The sequence below is a fragment of the Amblyomma maculatum genome, chromosome 1 (assembly GCF_055883805.1).
Source record: "Amblyomma maculatum isolate TAMU_Amacu chromosome 1, ASM5588380v1, whole genome shotgun sequence".
Lineage (NCBI taxonomy): Eukaryota > Metazoa > Arthropoda > Arachnida > Ixodida > Ixodidae > Amblyomma > Amblyomma maculatum.
In genome coordinates this window covers 244,276,860-244,299,204 of record NC_139344.1, presented here as the reverse complement: position 1 = coordinate 244,299,204, position 22,345 = coordinate 244,276,860, and the positions used below count along the sequence as shown (strand labels likewise).

General features: G+C 46.9%; 1 protein-coding gene and 1 long non-coding RNA gene across 2 annotated transcripts in view; one reads left to right on the top strand and one right to left on the bottom strand.

The window, feature by feature from the left end:
* Nucleotides 1–6,789: 6,789 nt before the first annotated feature.
* LOC146206107 (pfs47 receptor-like) overlaps nucleotides 6,790–22,345 on the bottom strand; it is a 57,021-nt gene continuing 41,465 nt past the window's right edge. The window contains exon 3 of the mRNA XM_084590753.1: nucleotides 6,790–7,323. Coding sequence (XP_084446879.1) covers nucleotides 7,075–7,323 — 249 coding nt within the window. The 3' untranslated portion in view covers nucleotides 6,790–7,074. The remainder of the gene's footprint in view (nucleotides 7,324–22,345) is intronic.
* On the top strand, nucleotides 10,120–20,814 carry LOC146206108 (uncharacterized). Its single transcript, XR_014704345.1, has 3 exons — nucleotides 10,120–10,258; nucleotides 17,185–17,619; nucleotides 19,423–20,814. It is a non-coding gene; the product is annotated as an uncharacterized LOC146206108 (long non-coding RNA).

The window sequence follows — 22,345 nt, the reverse complement described above, 5'->3', positions numbered from 1 at the left end:
AGTCCGGAGCGCACATGTCTAATAAGCGCATTGCCATGTTTGAGGAGATTACTCGGTTTTTCAACCGCGAAGATCCGTCTATGTCGGAGACAAAGAAAGTTCGCCACCTTATGCGAGGTGTCAGGGAGCAGCTGCTCGTCGGGTACGCAACTCTCCGTGTACTGTGGCTGATTTTACGAGAGAAGCGGGCACTGGCCTCTACTAGTGCCGGTTCGCACATACCACGGCTGTCAGTTTCAATTATGCAATGCGGTAAAAATTTCAGGAGCAAGCAGCGCGCTTCGTTTACTTTTGTCCGCACCGGTATACACGTGAAGAAATCCGCCGAGCGGCGTCGGCAGTGCCATCTCCGCAGCCGCCTTGCGCCATGTCATGAGCCTACAGCGACGTGTAACGCACCCCAGTTATCTTTACCTGACTCTATAGGCAGTGGCTCTAGACTGACCTAGAGTTACTATATAGATTTTATAGTACTTCTAGGCCAAATGCCGGCTGCGGTGAAACCATGCGGCGCAAAGAGAGCGCGACATCTCCACCGATGATGGCCGCCGAGAGGCTTTGTGCGTTAAGGCTATGGAGAGGTGTTAAGTGCTCTCTAAATTTTTTTCACTATTCTTGTGATGCATACTTTCGAATATATTTTCATAATGTCAGCTAATTTCTTCCTAGTGGAACAGCTTATTGAAGAGGGCCCAAAAAATACCGGGACTGAAGCGTGAGCCGGAAGACTGAAAAAAAAAAAAAGTAGCAGATTTCGCTACTTAATCGATGACGACGTCGATATATCGAGAGGCAACTACTTGTCCATGCTAAGCGCAAACTATACGGCGACTGGCCAGATGACATAGCCGCTATAGTTGGACGATAATAGTTGGAAGGTAAGGATATCCCTAGGAAATTATTCGACGACGCCTCTACAAATAATGGATTCGTGCGTTCGATAGACACGAGTCGCCAGAGAAACAGAGAGCTTTCTCTCTTATAAGGTTCAAGCCATGCCTTGAACCTTATACCAACCATACCATCTTTTTTCTTTCTTTTTCAGTGCGCGCAGCAGATATCAGGAGAGCCTAACACTGCGTGACTCGATAGGGTTGCATCATGTGGCGGCTCGCCCAGGCTGTCATGTCCTACTCCAATATGCAATAAAAAAAGTACTACTTATATATCTTGTTTTTGGTGTGTTCAGGTAAGTACGGCGATCTAGGTCCAATAACATATATATTTTTTTTGTTTGTACTGAAAGAAATTTTCATATGTGATGGGCAAATCTGTTGACACAAATAAATAAATCTTAGTTTTACAAGACACGATGTCCCAGTACTCATTTAGAAAAAAAAATCACGAACTTAGCTCAAGCAAAGACATTGAACACGGTCGTTTCAGCTTTCACAAGAGATGACCAAAACAAGTGCGGTCTTGAAGACGCATCCTGAAAGAGCCTTGAAATCGTTCTACCGCTTACTGCGGAATTGTGAAACGAGGTGGGTTAAACGCTACGATGCGATCTCAGTTTAGTCAGGGGCAATTTGAGATCATAACTAGGACAATCTATATGCTATTTTGAACGCACGATGCTATATGCTGTTTATGATAAGGTATATAAGAGTCCGCTCAGAGCCAACGCACGATTACGCCTCGTCGAAGTTGCGTTGTAACCTTTACTTTTTCACTTCGTTCTACGGCCTGCCGTAGTACTGCTGACTAAGCGAACGTACTATTTTTCACACGAGGGTTTGTCCTGCTTGAAGAGCAGCTGGGTCACTTTTCGAGAATTACGCGATATTCAAGGTATTCAAAGTTATTGAGGCTGCAGGTAATACATGTGAAGTGTTTTTTGCTCTAGCATTCAAACTGATGGCGTAATCGACGATTAAACCTCGAGCTTGCCCTCACAGCACTCAAGGTCTCCAGAGAAGCTTGGTAATGACGTCACGGACGGTAACATCATTATCCTTGTTCTCGCTCACTTCCAGCGGTGCATTTCCTGAAGCCGCCGAACAAAGAAAGGGCTTTGCTTTCGTTAGAGTTTTTTTTTTTTTTTTTTTTTTTTTTTACTTTTCAAACCAAATGTTTCTATGCGGGAAATCTACTGGTACCGTCAATGACGTAATCATGCCTCTCCCACCCGGAGCTGTGTGGTGCAGAGAAGCCTGATAACGGTCGTGGTTTGAATCGCTAATTGCGCCACTGATTCAAATGCTAGCGCCAAGATATTTCGCATGCTTAAACTGCAAGCTGTAAACGTTCGACCCCTCGAAACTCCTCGAATCTAAACCCCGTTCAGTTTCCCTTTAATCCCTTCTGCTGAGAAGTTCGGGTATTCATCGAAACATAGAGAAGTGGTGTATGTTAAGGGAGCTCACAGCAACTTACTCAAAAAAAGAAAGCTTAGACAAGCTTTGTTTGCATTGAAAGTGCAAAATAACGATGTAATTTATCTATGACTGAAAGATAATTAATAAGACAGGAGAGAAAAAAAGCTACATGGCACCGGTGGGATTCGGAACCCACGACCTCTGAATTTCGAAGCCGGCACTTTACCATCTGAGCTCCGCCGATGGCTATTCAATCTTCTATTTTCGTAGGTTATTACACTGCATGTAACCAATCCTTTAGAGCGATCACTGGCACCACCCTCATCCGCCGCGGAGGACATGGAAAGGCCTGCTTTACCGCTATAGTATCGCGTAGTGCGTAATTTAACTGGGAGGCTGTGAACTGTGCTAAAACCCTCTTATGCTACCTATATGATGTCGAGGTTGCCAGAATCCATGCCTTCGTCCAACCAATCCGCAAACCAATCTGACAGTTGCTGCACCCAGTCGTTTCCTTAAAAGTGTTTTTCAATTTTCGCGCGTTTCTTGTAAGCGCGTGTTAAATGAGTGCTTGACGTCCTGCATTGTTTAGATACTATAATTAAACAAACATGTCTTGAAAGTAAGGCGAGCAGCAGTTAGGCACTATGTCAGCGCGCTGCTACTTTGAAGATGCACAACCAACTACCTGCATTTGTAAAATTCCTTAAGCTGAAGAATTTCTTGATGCACACGACGGAATTTCCGGAGAGCAGAAGTACATACTTTACGGGACACGTTGCCTGCGAATAAGAACCGGTAGCAGATAATAGATAAAAAATCCAAGATTGTCATCGCCACCATCAGCAATCACTTAGGCATGATATTTAGGCTTCCCCATGAAACTAAACTGAATGAGCCTGCTATGTTTGATATTGTCACGGAGGAACGAAGACGAAGTAGTTGAAGGACAGAGGTGTGCGTGGTGTCAGGAATGGGATCGCGTGGGAACGCGCACCGGTCTGTGACACCGGGTTCCTGTTCTCGTAGACTCGTGCACGTGCCTTCGTTCGACGGGTACGGACAGATTCCCTTGCTAATTATATTCAAAATTTACAAACTTTCAAATGTTTTGCGTCGTATTTCTTTTCTTTCATTCAGTTTTGTGATCATAAACCTTAGGTTTTTGTTTACTTGACAATTATTTTATTCACTGATTCGGTATATGCAGGACACTAGGCACTCCACACTGAACCCTGGCCAGTCCCCCTTCGTGGGCACGTGCCATTTATGAAGGCAGAAGAAGAAGAAACGGAGCCGGCAGCTTGAGGACGTCAGTCGTACTGCAAGTATTGTTGTGAAAAAAGTAGGCTGAGGGCAGCTGAACCGTCGTGGATCCGTCTCCTGCCGTACGTCAACTCTGGTGGCTCGGGTGCTGCTTCTGATGAGTCATGGACGCCTCATGTGAGCAGACAGCACCGCCGAACCAGATTTGTGCTGACGACGCTTCCTATAGCCAAGGACCATCGTTAAACCAGGACTGTGCGGTGGGGAACGACTCAGATGGACAGAAAGCCTTACCGAACCAGAACTGTACCGGAGACGACTCACGTAAGCAGATAGAACTGTGTGACCAGAACACCACCGCTGATCTTCAGTTTGAACGGGCAGCTTCGCCAAACCAGAACTTTGCCAATAATAACTCGGGCGGGCAACCAGCATTACTGGACCACAATTATGCTCGAAGCGATTCCTGTGGGCAGAGCGTGCCACAAAGCCAGAACTGTGCCGGGCGTGATTTCTTTCCTTTCTGACGTCACATCCCTCCACCTCCGCTTTGGTTCGTGCCCGGGCTCCACCTATATCCCTACTGCAGTGGTCTTACATGGCCACCGTACGAACCCTGTCAGCAGTATTGGAATGGAGCCTACTATGGCTGCCCTATAGGGTATGTTCCCCAAGACACGAAACCTTATCAGTATCATTGTTCAGTGACTGAAAAAGCACCCTCAGAATAAGAAGCTGCCAGTGATGTAAATGGGAGCGATGGTGCTACTCCAATGGATGCATCGCATAGCAGTGGTTTCCCTGCCCGGTATACGCCCTCAGACACGACAAATTTGCAGTACTTTATGCAGTCACGGAAGAAAGACCCTTAGATCAAGAGCCTGCCAGCTTCGTTGACGGTAGCCATGAAGCTAAGCCGATGGATATCTCGCCTAGTGTAAGCCCTGTGAACGTTGATACAAGCTGTGCATCAACAAATGATGAAGAAACACCGGCACTAAAACGCACACCTCTGTCCTTCAAATACTTCATCTTCGTTCGATCCTCCGGGACCATATTATAGATAACATCGTTGCTAATGTTGCAGTGGAATGGCAAAGGTATTGGTACTGCGTTCCGTAAATTGAATTACGTTTGTACGTCAAATATCCGTCGTAAAAACCAGAAGACAAAAAATAAAAGCCGAAACTTATGATCAACCGTTGTACGAACCTTGAAAAGTCTGTTTAAATATAGACCCTCGGCGGACAAAATTTAATCTGCACTTTGTCTCTTGCCATCAATGTTGAAGGTTTGTTATATATGCATAAAACACTAATATAAATGTCTCTCTTGTATTTTATTCCTCGTCATTTCGCTACCGTGGTTCAGGCCAGCTGTTTCATACCTGGATGAAGAAGATACATTTGCTGGCCCTTCCAATATGTTTTGCAGTCCAGTGTAAACTGTCGTGAAATTCCGAGTCTATTGCATATTTAAATTTTTTACACCCACCCCGCACCATTCTGTTATTTTCTTTCTTTTTTTTTTTTTAGGTTCTCGATCATGCTTCGGAATACGTCCTTTCAGTTACTTGCGCAGGCAACATCATCAGGGAATCTCAAATTACCAAGTTTAATAGCTTTTGTTCCCAGCGCTTACCTAATCCACTCCTCTCCATGTTTCCTGCCTGTAAGCATGCAATGAATAGTATATATACTAGTAGGCACGGCAACTTCCATTGAGCGGCCGTAGTTGCTGGAGAGATCGCCTCCTGGCCTGATACTTTTCTAGACTTGGATTTTGTTACTTTCGTTGTGGATGACCATGCCGGCTGCAAGAGACACTATAAATATTTCGGAGTAACTTTTGCTATGCCTCATCTACATCGTGCATAATTGCGGAATGCTTGCTTTACTACTAAATTTCGACTCAGTCAAAATCCTTCCTCGCAGACTAAAGGCTATAGACCAGCATCAGTTCAGTTTAGCTGATTTACAGGAAAACATGAGAGTTTGGCTGCTATTCTGTTTTGACGACGTGTTGGACGTGAGGATCGGCGGCGATATAACTGGCGGCGGCTCAAATTTACTGAAATGAATAGTGGGAATGGTAGGAAAACATTTTTGGCGTTCGCTGATGCATTGATAAAGCGTTTAATTTAGGAAGTCATTTTTTATAATATGTCCGCAGGTACTGCTGTTCCAAATGCAATAAAAAACCATTATTGCTGATGCTGATGCGGCCATTCCCCTTTGTATCGGGGGATCACAAAGTTCTGGATCAGGCCAGACCATGGCCTGACTACCATGGCGATGACGATGGCGATGTGGGTGATGAAGGCGTGCTACGAGCATGGATCTTTGCTTTCCAAGCGATTTATATTGGTTCTCCTGGTGCCCCACCCGCAATCTCTATTACACGAATAGCCAAAATGCACTACTAGAGTATGTGGCTTCTACGTGGTCATGGGCCACCAACCACCGCGGGTTCGAACGTCGCGCAAGCCAAAACCCTGATCAGCCGTCACCACGCGCACACTGAAATACCGCAGCGCGCAATCAACCTCCGTAGGGAGGAGAGCGCTTCGCTGCAGAAACACAAGTCTCCTAGTTGGCACAGAAGACGTTTATTCAACACCGTCCTCCAGCGGTACACAAACATTCAGTCACCGCGTCCCGGGAGCGCGCGGGGAGCAAGGCTCCCCTGAACGTACGCAGTGACAAAGAATGCACGCCTCAAGCACGCAAGGACGTGCTGTGATCTCTCTCTCGCGTTGGCGAAAGGGTTCCTTTGAGAGCGCTTGGGCAACCACCGCAAGGTACGCCTGTCGTGGATCGTTGCATCACGATCAACATGCACGAGCTGCGCTCTCAGGTACGACCCGGAGCGGGCGAACTCGAGTACACACTGGTCTGCGCGGACAAAGGCCGGCATACAACAGTAGTGTACGCACCTTGCGATGTCTCGGAGAGGTCTCTCTCTGGGCTCCGCTCGGACTGTCGCGCGAGCGCGGCCGTCGAAGCGGTGCCATGTTCCCGCCAAAAGGCGCCAATGAGAACAGCCACTGGGACGCCAGGACAGAGCTGTGGCCGAACGGCAGTGACAAGTCGTCCGAACATCTCTCCGCCGCCTCCCGTGGGAGAAAGGGAACGAGGAGAACAACAGGGCACGGGCGGCGGCCGCCCAAAGTGCAGCCGCCCCAAGCCCGAATCCCACAAGGATGGCTTTTTTATTCGCAGTCATTTATTTTCGGTAATTTTCATTTCAATATCTTCGCGATTTGTGGTGCCGCCAAAAGCGTAAGCCCATCGTGAGCGCTTCCAGACGGCGCCATGTTTGATCATATTTTGAAAACTTGGGCGATTGCCTGCACCATACTCTTCAACATAGGCCCACATAGCGATGGCTGCGCAAATTAAAGCAATATGTCCTCTAGTGCATGCGTCGTTCGCCAACGATTTCAGGCAGGATGCACTGCTACTGCAGCTGCAGAGGCTGTTTGGACTTCTCAAAAGTTGACTGTCTTGCAGACGAGGACTTCGTAGTCGGTGTAGCGATGCTCTTCGCCGCCGTAGGTGACTATCGCGCAGCGCTGAGAAGGCTGCAGCCTGCCGACAGTCTTCATTCCCTTGTAGAGAGCGCGTGCAACGTAGAGCGGCTCTCCATCAGAGGTCACACCCCCTTGGATTGCTCCGTTCGGCACTGCGCCATTAGTAGCCGCCTGCCACTCCAGGCATGCACCATCGCAGACGAGCGCCTGCGAACCAGAGTTAAAAAGCGGAGTGTGATTTCCCTGGCTTTGATTGGCAACACACTATGCCATCGATCAAACGGCATGAAGTAGTCATGAAGTCAGTAGGTTCTGAAGCTGAAAGTTACCTAATTTTTCTAATTTGGAGAAGTTCTCATCTTCATAGTTGATATCGGAGAATTAGCGAGCTTCACTTTATTTGTTGCGCTGTTCGTTAGCCATTCGTCGGAGCTTTAGCGCTCCCACCTGCTAAGTTTACTCTGAACGCTAAACTTCTACGTTTTGACGCAAGTAGCGGCCCACAAGGCCAAGAAGAAGATTCGAATTAACCCCAAACGGGGCCTGGAAGTGGAGGAAAAAAAGAAGCATTCCGAAGCAACCAAATGACGCAGATGTGGCAATAACACATGCGCCATCATTAAACGCCCGCCCTGGTGGTTCCCGACCCCCAAGAAATCAAGACACCATTGGATTCAGGACATGGAGTCTCCATCTGTACAGAGCTTGGACCTATCCAAACGCTGTCACAAAAACCAAGCTTGAAACCTTTTACGTTTCTTAAAAAAAAAAGAGAAAGGAATGGTCAGTCTAGTAGTACTCCTCTCCCGGATACTTGAGTGCCGTGCCGGAGAGGGTAGGTAAGGGGGCCGGTTGAAACAATTAAGTTATAATGAAGTGACCTGAGAAAGGAATACACATCCTCGTAGGTTTACAAGCCTTTCGTATGCCATTCCATTTCCGTAATCAGGCCGATGGCACTCTGTTCGGCCTGTGTGGTTGTCTGACTGACGCGAAACGAAAGGTTGCATAGTTTTACACGATTATATCATGTTGGCATAATTAGCGTAATAATGTGCTAAACATGTAACATTGCATTGTTAAAACCTAGAAGTTTCATATAATGAAATTCCTTTCCTTGCCTTATCTATGCGAAAGACGCTTGAAAAACTCAAATATCGAAAAAAAAAACCATACGATCAAGATGAAATTTCTGTATGTATTGATTCTGTTTGTCTTGTAGCTACTTGGCTTCAGGACAGGACATCTGCAACGTTGCACTTGCGTTCCGTGTGGGGATCGAGACTGCGAGGCGCTGCGTTCATGCAACATTCCGGGCCATCTGGGAACGACTGAAAGAAGTTTTCATGCAGGTGAGCTGCACCTTTGCTGAAAACTTTGTCACCCGTTGCATTTCATTGAAACTTCTGTATGGTGAGACAAGTACTACTGCACAACATCATTAATGCTCACCCACTCTGCTATGAAAGTGATTAGAAGTAGACTGTTAGATATGTACCCTTCATTTTAAAGTGCTTTGTTCTAAGCTTCACAGAGGCTTTGTGAGAGTTCCCAGCACTCTTAACATTTTGCTAGTTTCTGGTGTATTCTTTGCTAGCTTACAGCTAGCAAATCCAAAACTGTTTTTGTGTCCCAATATACCATTCTTATTGATTACATTCCAGTCTGTTGACTGCAGTGCTACGAGTTGGTATGCACATTGTGTACAGTCTTTGTCAAAAGTATACGGCCCACGGGTTTTGATTCTAAGCACCATATCTGGGCTCGTTGCACATCTCCAGCGTTCCAAACCTTGTAGATGATAAATCTCGTCCGAACTCTTCTCTAGCTTGTCTATTCCAGTATTGTTTACAGGAGCCTTGTTACAGGGTTTAGAAGTGAACACGCTGGGCTGTATATTATTGACAGACTGTACAGGACAGTATTATCCTATAATACTTATAAATTACAATTAAATACGAGCAGATTTAATGGACATCTATGCCACAGAGTGCAGCTATAGGTTTATGCATTAGAGGAACTTGATTAAAAGAGGGCGACTTAAGAGGCTCTAAACATATTTGTTATCATCTTTGTCAAGCTATACTTTTGAGAAGGTTCTTGGCTGTGAAAATTGAGAAAATTGTGTTATGCATATCTGTTGTTGGCTTTTGACTTTCTTTAAGATGACATATTTTGCCAGATTGCTGCTTTCCGTCTTAAAATAGCGCTGCTGTTTGCTTTCAGACTCGAACAAAGGAACAGTGGCAAGAAATTGCCGAAGATTTTGCCATTTGGTGGCAGTCCCCGAACTGCTTGGGAGCAGTCGATGGGAAACATGTTGCCATTGTTTGCCCTCCAAATTCTGGAAGCCGATACTACAACTACAAGGTAAAATTGCACATATTCGACTATTGTCATAAGGCAGTCATGTGTCCATGAACTGGCATCAACCAAATGATTCATGATTAGACATTTGGAACAAGATATAGCTGGGCAAATCATAGTTGAGTAAAGCAGTTAGCTTTATCATTGGGCAGTAGGTTAAAGTTTGTGACATGTGCTTGGTAAGGTGCATTTCGACATGTGCAAAATTCTTCAAATCGAGTCGTAGCAAGTCTGCTTATGTTATCAGGTCACAATGTAAATTATTACTGCAGGTTTTTATCAAGGTAGCTTATACCTCATTGTGAATAATGCCTCACCTCGAGAGCTAAAGTTGCTTCGACAGTGCATTTCACGCGATTGGCACAAAAGTTTTGTTCATTACTACAGAACTTTAGTAGATGCATGGACTGCTATATTATTTATTGCAGTTGAATTTGGCCTTTGCGTCATTACATTTATATTGTATTGTGTGCTGTCACTTGCACAGCCTTTCAGTTCAATATGTGCTATGCTTTTCATTTTAGGACTCAGTGGTGCTCATGGCAGTTGTGGACAGCCATTGCAAGTACATCCTCATCGATGTGGGCGCAGAAGGCCGGCTTAGTGATGGCGGAACGTTAAAGAAAAGTGACTTTGGTCGTGACCTGAATGATGGCATTCTCGACATCCCCAGGCTTGGGAAACTGCCCAGGTCACGAACAGTTGCACCGTATGGTTTCGTCGGTGACGTGGCATTCCAGCTGCGCACGGACTTCATGCGGCCATACCCTTTAAGGTGCCTAAATGACCAGAAGCGGATCTTCAATTACAGATTGAGCAGAGCACGGTATATAATAGAGAGTTTTAGAATAGGGGGCCCCAAGCTTTGGGGCCCCCAAGGAGCTTGGGGCGTCGAAATGCGCATGCGCATAGGGTGCCTCGATGCGCGCGCCCCCGCTTAGGGTGAGGTCACCCTTTGAACCACTCGACGCCGCCTCAAACTGTTTTCGCGCGCTCCCTCCGCCATTGTGTTGCCCGCGCCGACCTCGCCGCTCTGCTGTCGTGCGGGCGTCACTGCTAAGTGCCTGCGTTCGCGCGGCTTTCATCGCCGTGCAATGCCTGGATGTTGTGTTCCTCAATGCTCCAACCATGCGAGAAATGGTTGGAGGATGTTTCATTTTCCCAGAGACCCGAAAAGAAGGCTTCTGTGGCTGGTCCGGATCAAGCGTGACAAGTGGCAACCGACGAGCTCCTCATGTGTCTGTAGTGTAAGTGCCGCATGTTGGTTCAGTGCTGTTTTTGTTGCGATTTACCGCTTTTGCGTTTAGCCAGCTAAGTGTAGTACAAGATTTGTATTGGTCAGATGTCATTTTCGCACTATTCGTCTTGCTCGGCGTAAATAAAAAGGCACGCTTCCGCGCCGAACCGGTCATTGTCTGCTGCTTGCCTGTTTGCATCCTAAATTGCATGACACAATGTTTAAGCTCGTGAATGCGTACCAAACGTGCTTTCGCCGCTTCTGCTCATTAAAAAATAATTGCCTTTACGAGGCGCTTGTCAGAGAACCGCGGCCGGCACGAATCAAGGCACAGAGCACGACCACAAGCGAGGGCACATAAGCTGTGGCAATTACTCTGCATCTGGGTCGTCTAGGAGCCAACATGAATTCATTTACTTACGATTTTTTGAGTTTTTGACACGTATGCTGCGTTGGGTAGCTTGCGCTGCCTGTTAGCCCTATGCTTCGCCCAACGACACCGCACTAATTCAGTGAATGAGATAAACAGTATATGTTGTTATGTGCAGATTAAGGAGCTCATTCGATTGATTCGACTGATATATTTGGACTACGCTGTTGTCTTGCGTGCTGTTGTTTTCATTCTCGAGCAGGCAATGTGGGGCTAATTCCAATAACACATTCATCTGCAGGCTCATTTCGAAGACAAGAGCTTCGAACAAAACCGCGCGGACGGTTGGAAAAAACTCAAGCCCAATGCTGTCCCAACGGTGTTCCCATTCAAAGGTCAGATACCTCCTAACCTTGGTGTTTGCTACCATGTTGCTTATCGCCTCGTCGTCTACATTTGAAAATTTTACGTGATGAAGTGGTTGATTTGCATACGTGTTAAATTTTCTGCCGCGTCTTCTATGGACCCTTTTCAAAACTTTGGAGGTCAGCTTCTTGGCACAGCAAAATTCCTTCACCTTGGCCGCCAAACCAGCTTTGGAGTCAGAAAAATGTAGAATGCTGCAAACATATATAGTCTGAACAATGCGGCGTTCCTTTCCTTCGCACGATACGCTGTCGGGATAAAGGGATTAGAACCAGTTTTGCCTAGCCACTCCTTTTTTTGAAGGAGGGTGAAAAACAGCTGCACCTGACGTTTAGGATGGGCCGCCATGGTGAAGAGTCCTTTGCAATGCAGAAAAGCTTACTTCGGAGTTTTGCAAAAGGACCACTATTTTAAATATGTAATGTGCTATTTTTCCTTATTTATATGCTTCCAGAACTTCCTAAAGAGCGAAGACCACCGAGGGACCGAAGTGTGCACATGCCTGCATTATTTAGTGATGACGCTGCCGCACAAGGTTCTTCACCAGAAGTGACAAACGTCCTTCCCTTAAATACGCAAGAAGATCCTCCAGCAGATTCATCGTCAGACGGAGTGATAAATGGGACATTGGTGGCTACAGAAAAAAGCAATGCTAGTGAGCAATTTACTTCGACCACCACGGATGTACGGCCTCAAGAAACTGCAGTGGCTCGTGCGACCCAACCCTTTGATTCTGGGGCAGCAGAGCTTTGGAAGAAGATAGCAGATCTCACAGCAGCCAATAATAAGCTGAAACAACACCACAGAGAATCTAAGAACACTGTAAAAAAACTACAGAAGCAGAATCGTAAGCTGCAGAAAGAGGCAGCTAATTTCTCACGAAATACGAAGTTTTTAAATGAAGACCAAATTCGTGCCCTTTCTCGGAACAACAATCGTGGCAATTCATGGTCAGCGCAAACAGTAAAGCAAGGCCTAAAAATTAAATTTGCGTGTGGAACCACTGGGTATGAAACGCTCAGAAAGATTGGCTACCCTCTCCCATCAAGCAGAACGTTAGCAAGAAGAATTGAGATCCTGAAGTTTCTGCCAGGTATCCTGCATGAAGTGATCGACGTAATGAGGTCCAAAGCAGAGGGAATGGAGGATGTGGAAAAAGACTGCGTTCTCTTTCTAGATGAAATGGAGATAGCACCCGGATTTGAACTCGACCGTGGAGAAGACGTGCTTTTGGGAGGAACGACCTTGCCCTCGAAGCCTGAAGAGGCAGCCAACCATGCTTTGGTCTTTATGCTAGGTGGGGTAAACCAAAGATGGAAGCAAGTGATAGCCTATGAATTTACTGGTAGGCACGTGGACGGCTCTGTACTCAAGACATATGTCCTGGAAATAGTTCAGATATGCAGCCAGATTTCTCTAAGAGTACGGGTAGTCACCTGTGACATGGGTGCAGCGAACCGCGCTATGTGGAGAGAATTTGGCTTTTCGAGTCACCGCCATTCAACAACTTCGTGCTCAATACCCCACCCAACCCTAGATGGGAAGGAACTTTTTTTCATCTCTGACCCAGCACATGTCCTTAAGAACCTGAAAGGACAGCTTCTAAGCTCTAAAGTTTTCACACTGAGTGATGATACAGTAAGCGAGAACGGATTGCCTTCCTCGAAGGTGAAACTAGAGCATGTACAGGCCGTCTTGGATTATGATGCTGCCAATGAACTTAAGGTAGCACCAAATTTATCAGAAAACCACATTAGTGGTGGACACTTCACCAAGATGAAAGTTGGAGTCGCTGTCCAGCTCTTCCGCGAAGCCCCGCCAGCTATTCGGTTCCTAATAAAAGAAGGAGTGATTGAGCCAGAGGCCGAAACAACAGCGTGGTTTATGGACCTCGTTTCTAGGTGGTACGCCCTTATGTCAGCGCGTCATCCCACCATGGCGCTAAGCCGCAGAAACATGACTAAATATCATGCCGCCTTAGACACACTGCGTATGGCAATAGACACGATCAGAGAACTCAAAATGGGCACTGGATCTCAGTGGAAGCCATCGCAAGCAGGGGTCCTAATTGCAACAACGGCTGTCCTTCGCCTTCAAGATGTGCTTCTTGGCAGTGAAGGGTATGAATTCCTTCTCACGAGCAGGCTGTTGCAAGACTGCCTAGAAAACCTTTTTTCTGTGGTGCGGCTCATGAAGCCAGTGCCCACTGCGTACGACTTGAAGTGCGCACTTCGACTCATCAGCGTCAGCCACTTTCTTCACACTCCTAGGTCGACAAGTTACGAGCTTGACGACCGGGAATACCTTGTCGATCTGCTTGCACACGCCAAGAAGGAAGGTACAGAAAACGAAATCGATGAAATCAATGATTCGGAAATCCTGTTCATTGAAGAGCTCACGTCAACCGAGTGCCGTATCTTGTTTTACCTTGGCGGTTTTATTTTGAAAGGAATTCTAAAATGCATAACTTGTGCGCAGTGCAAGGCTGCTCTCCTTGGCAACCCTGACGATGAGTATGCTTCCCTCACTGCACTCAAGGAGTACGTCAGGGATGGACAAAACCTCGTATATCCTAGCAGGGATGTAATGAAAACATTGAAAAACTATGAAGAGCATTTTACCGCCGTCAATTCATGGTGTACCGGCACATTTTTCACCATGAAGTCGCCACTTCGTTCTTTGATCGCATATCTTGAACAGATAGACAAGCCCCTTGTGAAGACTTGCATGGCTCACAAAGAGCGAATAAGAAAAATGTTGACTGCTGCGTATGCCAGAGTGAGGCTCCGAATTCATCTTCGCCAAATTCCGAGCCCTCATTCTAGTGGCCACGGAAGCAAAACTTGTGCTGGAGTCAGCCTTGCGTAACCAAGCCGGAATATGAAGTTCCGCGAAAGTTTTGCTTCGAAACCTGAATTCTGCACCTATGTATATATGCAATCACAACTGTTTCGTCAATTACAGTCATCTATTTAACATAGATGTCTACTTTGAAAAAGTGCAATAATGGTCGCGTTCCCATAAGCAGAAATATTGGTAACTTTATTGTGTGTTTTCATAACCACTGAATAAACGATTTCATGTTTGCTTGGGTAACAGTTTTTGTTTTCATCCAGGTATACCAAGACGAACAGGCGAGTGCTTATATTTTATTACCGTTGCTGATAATCGTTTTTTTTTTCAGAACGTGCGAAACCAAGACGCTGTGTCATTGACCGCGTCTGCTCAGTTTTCTTACCCATCCATTGCAGTCACCTGTATTGGGACATTCATAGCTACAAATTTAATAAAGAACGCCAAAGAAGCTTGGGCAGAAATCACCCGATGTGTTCCAGCAGTTCTAATAAACTTAGTAGTTTGAAATTAACTACAGAACAAGTGAACAGAATTAAATGCTTTCAATTGAGGGAGATGTGATCTAAAATAAATGTTCAACCCCCCCCCCTCCTCCACGCAGTGGATTGTGGCATTTTTCAAGCGTTTTGTTCTCGACATTAAACATGCGCAGGAATGATAACACCAACAGGGCTGCCAATGCCCGTGGTGGTATGCAGAATACGCCTTGTCATAACCGTCATCGAGATTTAACTGAAAAGCGGCTCAAAACTTTTTATTTCATGATCCTCTGCTTAGTAACGGTTCCTTTCATCGGAATCTATCGCAAACCTCGGTAAATAAACGTTTTCAGGATTTTTTTTCCTTCTGCTTCTCTAGGAGTATGGTCGCTTCACTCGAGTAAGCGACCTGACGACGCAAATTTATGTTGGGACGGGTTGCTGTTTCCACGCACCAAAGGGTTCAGTGCATAAGAGATAGGTTTTGAACTCTAGCGATAGATTCTAGGAGAGCTTCACTGACATATTTGGCGCATATCTTGCATACCCGCTTTCATTGTTACTGTCGACGCCTTGATGTTGGCTGCTTGTCCTGTTTTTAAAAGCACAAGGCAGGCTCTCCAACAAAATTAAGTATTATATTCTCATGTAAAACAAAAGCGCACCAGAATATTCCTTATTTTTCTTACTTTAAGCGCCCGCGGCAAGCCAGAAGCGAGCAGACCTCCCCCCACGAGAACGAAACCTGTATGCCGCGGGCGCGAGAATGGCGGCCGCCGTAGCAGACGACGCAGCTGTCCTCACCCTGAGCGGAGGCGCGGGCATCGAGGCACCCTACATGCGCAGAACGTAAGGCGCGCTTGGGGTCTTGGGTTAACGCTTGGGGCGGCCCCTATTTTTCCAAAATAGCGTTCGCCCCAAGCCGCCGTTGGGTCGCTTGGGTTACGGCAACATGGCGGCGCTCGGCCAAGCGGCGGCCGCTCGCCTCGGCACACATTCGTCGTCACCGCTCCATGGTGTTACGCGTTCATGGAAAACGAAAGGCCAACGAAGCTTATGCTATGTCTTATGATGCCCGCACAACCAAATTTTAGCGATAAAACGCGCTATATTTTCAGATTGCTTCCGGATTTACCGAGCTGTTAGGCTTAGCGAGTTCGCCTCCTTTGGTTGCCATGGGGACCAGACGGCGGAAAGCGCGGAAGGTTCAAATGAGGTTTCCCGGTCTCGGCCTGGATTGACTATTGGCCGATTTCGTCTTGTCTGACGAAAACGGTTTATATAACCGGTAGTCTTAAGATAGTTTTTGCACAATAATAGTACTTTTTGATGAATAATATAACGTTGTTTGCTTTTATATATTAAAATGCTTTTCCTTGGCTACCGTCGTGGCGCTGCAATCGACGAACGTAAGCCCGGCTCCGCTGCGTCGGGAAAACCCCTATTCTAAAACTCGCGGCTCGGCTAGCACGTTGCGCTGCCGCGCGCTATTTCCTTGGGGGCCCCAAGCCTTGCATCCCCCTATTCTAAAACTCCCTATTAGCATTGTTTGATCTAACTTTATAAAGCGTAATTGTAATCAGGTTATATATAGAAAGAGGCGTAATTTGGAAATTTCTTACTTTATCCCAAATTGAAATGAGATATTTTTCAATAGTCTCCATGGTTAGTTCCGAAGCATCTGTGCAAAAGTAATTGGGTTCATTATTGTAAAAACCAGTGCCCTCCAGCATCTTCCAGTATTAAGCCAGTATGTTTTTCACACTGCTTTTGGCTGGGGACGCTGGAAATCTGACGGTGATAGAAAATGCTGGCAAAGTAGCGTGCATGTGCTGGAGCCACATTTGTCCTAGTATCATTTTGGAAATGGTCAGAATGTAGGAAACTGGAGGCCTAGACATATGTAAAATGAAAACTTTGGTCTCGGTAAGCATTGTTTGAACTCCTTGCACACCTGGATAGAGAATGAAGACAGCTTCTTCTTTCGAGAGTTTAGTTGGGAGAGTTGGACTTTCATAAGAAACCACAGGCTTCAAACAAGACCTTCACATTAGTGAGCACGCCCTTGCACCGGCCAAGTTGAAACATCAGAACAAAAGCTAGGAGAAGAACAGCCTTTCTTTATGGTATAGCACCAGGATGCTGGCACAAGTGGTGCTGGCTCTCGCTATAGGGTTTGAAGCCAGAAGTTCGAATAAATGCATTTTCATAGTATCATATTCCCTTGACTGTATCCGTATACCCCTGTCTGCATGCATTTAAATATATGTTTGCTGAACATGGCAAGCTTTTCACTTTACTATGGGCTGAAATGGTCTTTTTTTTTTTTTCAGAAGGTGCGCTGAAAATGCTTTCGGCATAACTGCGACCAGGTGGCGAGTACTACTGCGGACTATCCCACTGCGCCCCGAGAATGTTGACTATGTTGTCAAAGCCGCTTGTGTCTTGCACAACTTCCTAACTGTGAGAAATCCTCGGGCGGACGCGTTCACAGACAGAGAGGACGCATTTGGGAACGTTGTGGAAGGACACTGGCGGCAAGGCATCCAAGGGGCATTGGGGGATGGTTCGCAGCCCCGGTACTTCTCACTTGCTCCAACACACGCCAGAAACCACCATTCTGATGCCGCTACAGCTAGAGATTTGTTTGCTGCCTACTTCTACAGCGCTGTTGGCGAAGTCTCCTGGCAGTGGCAGCAACCAGGAGTCTCGATGGATGCTGCATTGAGACGAGTGCCAAACCAGTAGCCTCATGCGTGCTAGCAAAGGTAACATATGCTTAAGCATATAAAGATGTGCTGCTCTAACTTGTGCCTTCTGCTTACAGGCTTTGCTATTTGGGAACTCAGGTTTGGTGGTTCAGTCGAGCCCACTTTGTTCTGGTTACAAAGTATGGCCACACAAAAGTTAACAGTCATGGCACTGTTTCCTATAGCAATATCTCTGTTTACTACAATGATTTCTTTTTGCATTATTGCGAACAGCAGACAACACCAACTACTGGAGCCAGCAGTAAGGGGAAAAGCTGGAGGTTCTAGTGAAAATTCGAGCATCCACAGCAGACTGCACACCATGCACATATCATTTCGCGCGAGGCTCTTCAACACCTTAAGATTAGTCGAATTATGCTTACTGACGTGGAGAAAAGAGCCCGCATATCTTTTTCTTTTTTTTTTTTTTTTTGCTATAGGCAACCTGCAATGAAGTTTGCTGTGTCGATCGCCACGCCGTAACACATATCCTAGCGAGAAGAGCAAATACCTCTGAGGCGGCTTTTTAGCTTTTTAGGGCATTTTCACGCCACCTGCATGAGCTTACAGGATCATCTAGCACGCTCTGTCGAAGCTTTGCGTGACGTGTGTCAGATAATTAGGATACATCCAAAGCGCCTGGGCCCTTATCTGTCAAACGCGTATCTATAATACTGCTGAACGTGCTCGGTCATTTATCGTGAACCAAGTGGCTAACAGCAGCATTTTTGAGTCACGCTGCAGGACAATTACAGCGCTACCTATGCAGTGCAGGTTCCCTATATGCAGTACCTATTTCTCTGTGACAAAAATGTTGGCTAGCTTTGTGTACAGCAAGCAAAGCTGACAGGCTATGGCTTTTCTCTAAACCAGGTAACAAGTTCCTGCCAGGCTTAAGTGTTTGAATCTTCATGTACCTTTCCTTTTTCACAAACCTGATCGTAGCAAGGGTATTTCCTTGCCACTTGAATATTGTGTTGTCTCTATTGCAATAAGCTGACAGGAAGTGAAGTAGCAGGAATCCATGAGCATAGTAGGGTCAAATTTTTGATCAGGACAGAAAAGCCTTGGGTTGATGAAGTTTGTATGCATGCATGGCTAAAAAAAAGCAATCAATGCTCCGCATGAAAAAGATGGGCAGGATGAGAATTTCCATCCAATGGGGATTTATTGATTTAGAGTATGCTCTTTGTTTTCATGCCAAGTCTATTACAAGAAAAGGAGGAAATTATTCTTGGAAATTAACATTGCTGTTACGTTAGAACTGTTACGGGCACACTGGGGCTAGCTATTTTAACTGTGTACACATATTTAGCATGCTACTTGCATGGTCAGTTGTTTTGTATCATGGCGTTCCTGCAAGCTTGTCTGGGGATTTTAATGCATGTATGCTTCTTCAAACACCTGTAATTTTTTTAGCCATATTAGTGCTGCCTTTGTACTACATGCACTAGAGATAATTGATTCTTTTCTCAGAAACAAAGCAGCTATTCGTGCTTTCTTCATATTCTGTGCATCAGATGAAAAGTCAGTTAAATGTTCAAGCAAGACCCATTCACTCATATGTGGGAATGCATATCAATATGCCCATCTTTTATTGGGACAGGTCCTGGAAAAGTTCCAGGATCCTTATTTGCATGCGGGTTTGCTCAGCCGCCGGTAGCCTTTTTAATCTTTTCGCTACAGATAGAGAGAAAAGGTCGCATTCATCATGCTCTTTGCTTATTGTGTGGAGTGCGTCTGTAAGTTTCCCAACATGGCTGGCTAACGTGGCATCGTCAGCCTTATTTGTGTGTTTTTTACGCCTCTTTTCTTGTGTAGGCACTGGCTGGGGCATAAGAACTTCCCGCACTGGCGAGTGCTGCTGTGGAGAAGCATGCTGAGACAAGGCATCCAAATCCCAGTCTTCAAAAGGGTCCACTTCTTCAACTTCTACAGTGTTGGTGCTGTGTTGATGCCCTTCACTGCACTCTAGCACTACACTGGCCTCTGGAACAACACTGGCGCTCAGCATTATGTGCGCCTCGGACACCGAGGTTGATGCGCTGCTGGAGCCAGCTTCTTTGCTCATTTGCCGAGGCTTGTAGTTGCCTGAAGTCCTGCATATATCAAAGGAGCAAACATTAAACATGTATATAACGCATGAACTTGCATAATACATGTCACTGCTTGTAAAAATGTTTTCTGTACATCTCGCAAACTTTTGCCAGTCACTTGTTACCGGTCGCTTAGGACCATTGCACCTGAACTTACTTCCATCCTGTACGCTGTTTTTCTGTATATGTTTTCCTGTATATCCTTGCCATTTTTGCATCTTTTTTTTTTTCACAGACTCATACACATTATTAAGTTTATATTGCTTCATGACCCAGTTTACATGGCTTTCTCATATGTGAACAAAACCCTTTTACCTTTTTGAAACCGTGTCATTCCGTTGTAATGCTTCTGTGGCTGCCATTGTACGGACTAAATTGAATGCCTTTCCACAATCCCCAAAAAGTCAAATTTAGTATATGACAAACTGTAATATATTCGTTTCTTCTTTCCACAGTGCATTGCTGTGTCCTAAGTTTTAGCTCAATACAAGTGTTGATAGCATCAGTGCAGTGCTTTGTCTTTCATTCTTTTGCCTCTATTTTTCTGATGGCACTCTAGGAACTGTAATAAATGGAAGCCTTATAGCTGGTTACCCATCCTTGGAACTTAAGTCATTGAGTTAATAATAAAAGGTACTCTACTGTTGCCACTCCTCTCTTCTGGTTACTAGCGGAGCTTATATGCTGTCGTAGAGCCAATTTCCAGCCTTTCTGTTTGGCTTGACAGATCTGCAAGGCCTATGATGTGCAACATATCAGGGAAGGCACTTATTTCAGTGCCATGCTATCATTTCTTTACATTTGCAGTAATAAACTTTGTGGGAAGGCACATACCACCGCTCCTTCCCCTCCTGGCTACGACGCGGCGGCGAGAGTGAGGCGCGGCCTCTCCTCTCCACATCACGTGACAGCCTCCTTCCCCCTCTCTCCCTCGACTGCTGTGGCGAGGGAGGCGTGCGCTTTGTGTGGGTGTGGTGGTGTGCCACCTCGACAGAGCGGACCGGACGGGCGAGCAGTGCGGACGCGTCCGGAAAAGAGAGACTGGAACCAGGTGAACTGAATTGCTTGATCGCGCGTGCGCGACTGAAGAAAACCATTAAACCGGTTACCCTTTGGTCCTCGGTGTTCGTGTTGTTCTTGGGGGCCACCACTGTGGTCTGAGCTAGCGGAGCGTTGTTTGCTCTGAGAACGGAGCCGCAGCCCTGTAGAGAAGCCCACATTTTGGCGCACCAACGTGGGTCCTTGTTGGCGTTCCAGCGGGGAAAGCTAGCTCTGTATGAACAACATGACCAGCCCGCGCTATGGGCTGTCTGACCTAATGATGTTGGCCGACGTCTGCGGCCAAGCTCGGGAGATCTCGAGCATTAGCCATTTGGCTACATCAAATCCAACCGCCGATGCCATGTTGGGAGGTCAATGCGACGTGTTGTATGATGCCGCAGGCGCGGCTGCCGTCCGAAACGTTGCGCCGGGCATTCCCGGTAAGCACATCGAGCCGGAACAGTCCAATGGCTGTGGCTATAGAAGTTCCGTTCTTTTGAACGTGTCCCCTGGCGCACCCGCCGATGCAGCTCGCACTAGTATGTTCGCGCCGCGAACTCCTGGCCAGCTTCCGAAGCCCGTGCCCAGTGGCAGTGGCTTCCAGGCCCAATCGCTCCGCCATGTAACAGGTGCGACTGCCAATGCAGTTCGCCAAACGAGTCTTAATACAGGCAATCCTGAATTACTCGTACAGCCCTCGCCCGTCGGCGGCGGCTACTCTTTGCTCCTTTCACCCGCTGCGCACGCAGGCTGGCCCGGTGGCCAAATTGCGTCTACACCCGCCAATGCTGCGAGCGCTCCCCGTCCTTTGACGGAGAGGCATGCAGCGTACCCAGCATCGGGAGATCCCGAGTTGCATCACAAGCTACTGCCCGTTGGCGAAGGCTTTATTCCCCCCGGTATTCAGTCGGAATGGCCCATTGGCCCCGATTGGAGAACGCCCGCAACAGCGGCACGCGCATCACATTCGACGGCTAGTGAGCGCGCAGTATGTCACCCGGAGGGAGACGCCGCAAACGTCCTCGCATTCGCTTTGCAACAGCTGCTGAAGCAGGCGCACTCGCCTGGCCCTCGGATCGGCGTACCGATACCGACATACAGTGGCTACAGCGACACGCAGAGCGCAAATGACTTCCTACTGGCCTTGCGCCGGTATGAGCTTGCGAGTGACCTGAGCGATATTTTGAGACGAGTTTTGCCAGTTGCACTCGTCGATCAAGCCGCCCGGTGGTACCTATTGGTAGGCCACAAAGCGAGCACTATGTCTGACTTTCGACGCTTGTTCAGGGAGGAGTTCCTTCCGTACGATTACAAGCAGCGAATGCGGCGAGAACTGGAGCTGCGGACACAGGCACCTGATGAATCGCTTGTAGAGTTCGTACGAGCGATGCAGGAATTGTACGAGTACGCCGACACGGAAGCTTCGCATTCGGAGCGAGTGGAACGCGTCCTCCGCCAGTGCCACCCCACATTTGCGCTTTACTTGAGCAGCTGCCGATTCAGCGACCTGAACAAGCTTGCCATTGAAGCTCGCAGAGTCCAGGCTCAGATTTCTGCGGCCCGTAAATACCGGTCCCCGCCACCGGCTAGAGAATCACTAGAGCCGA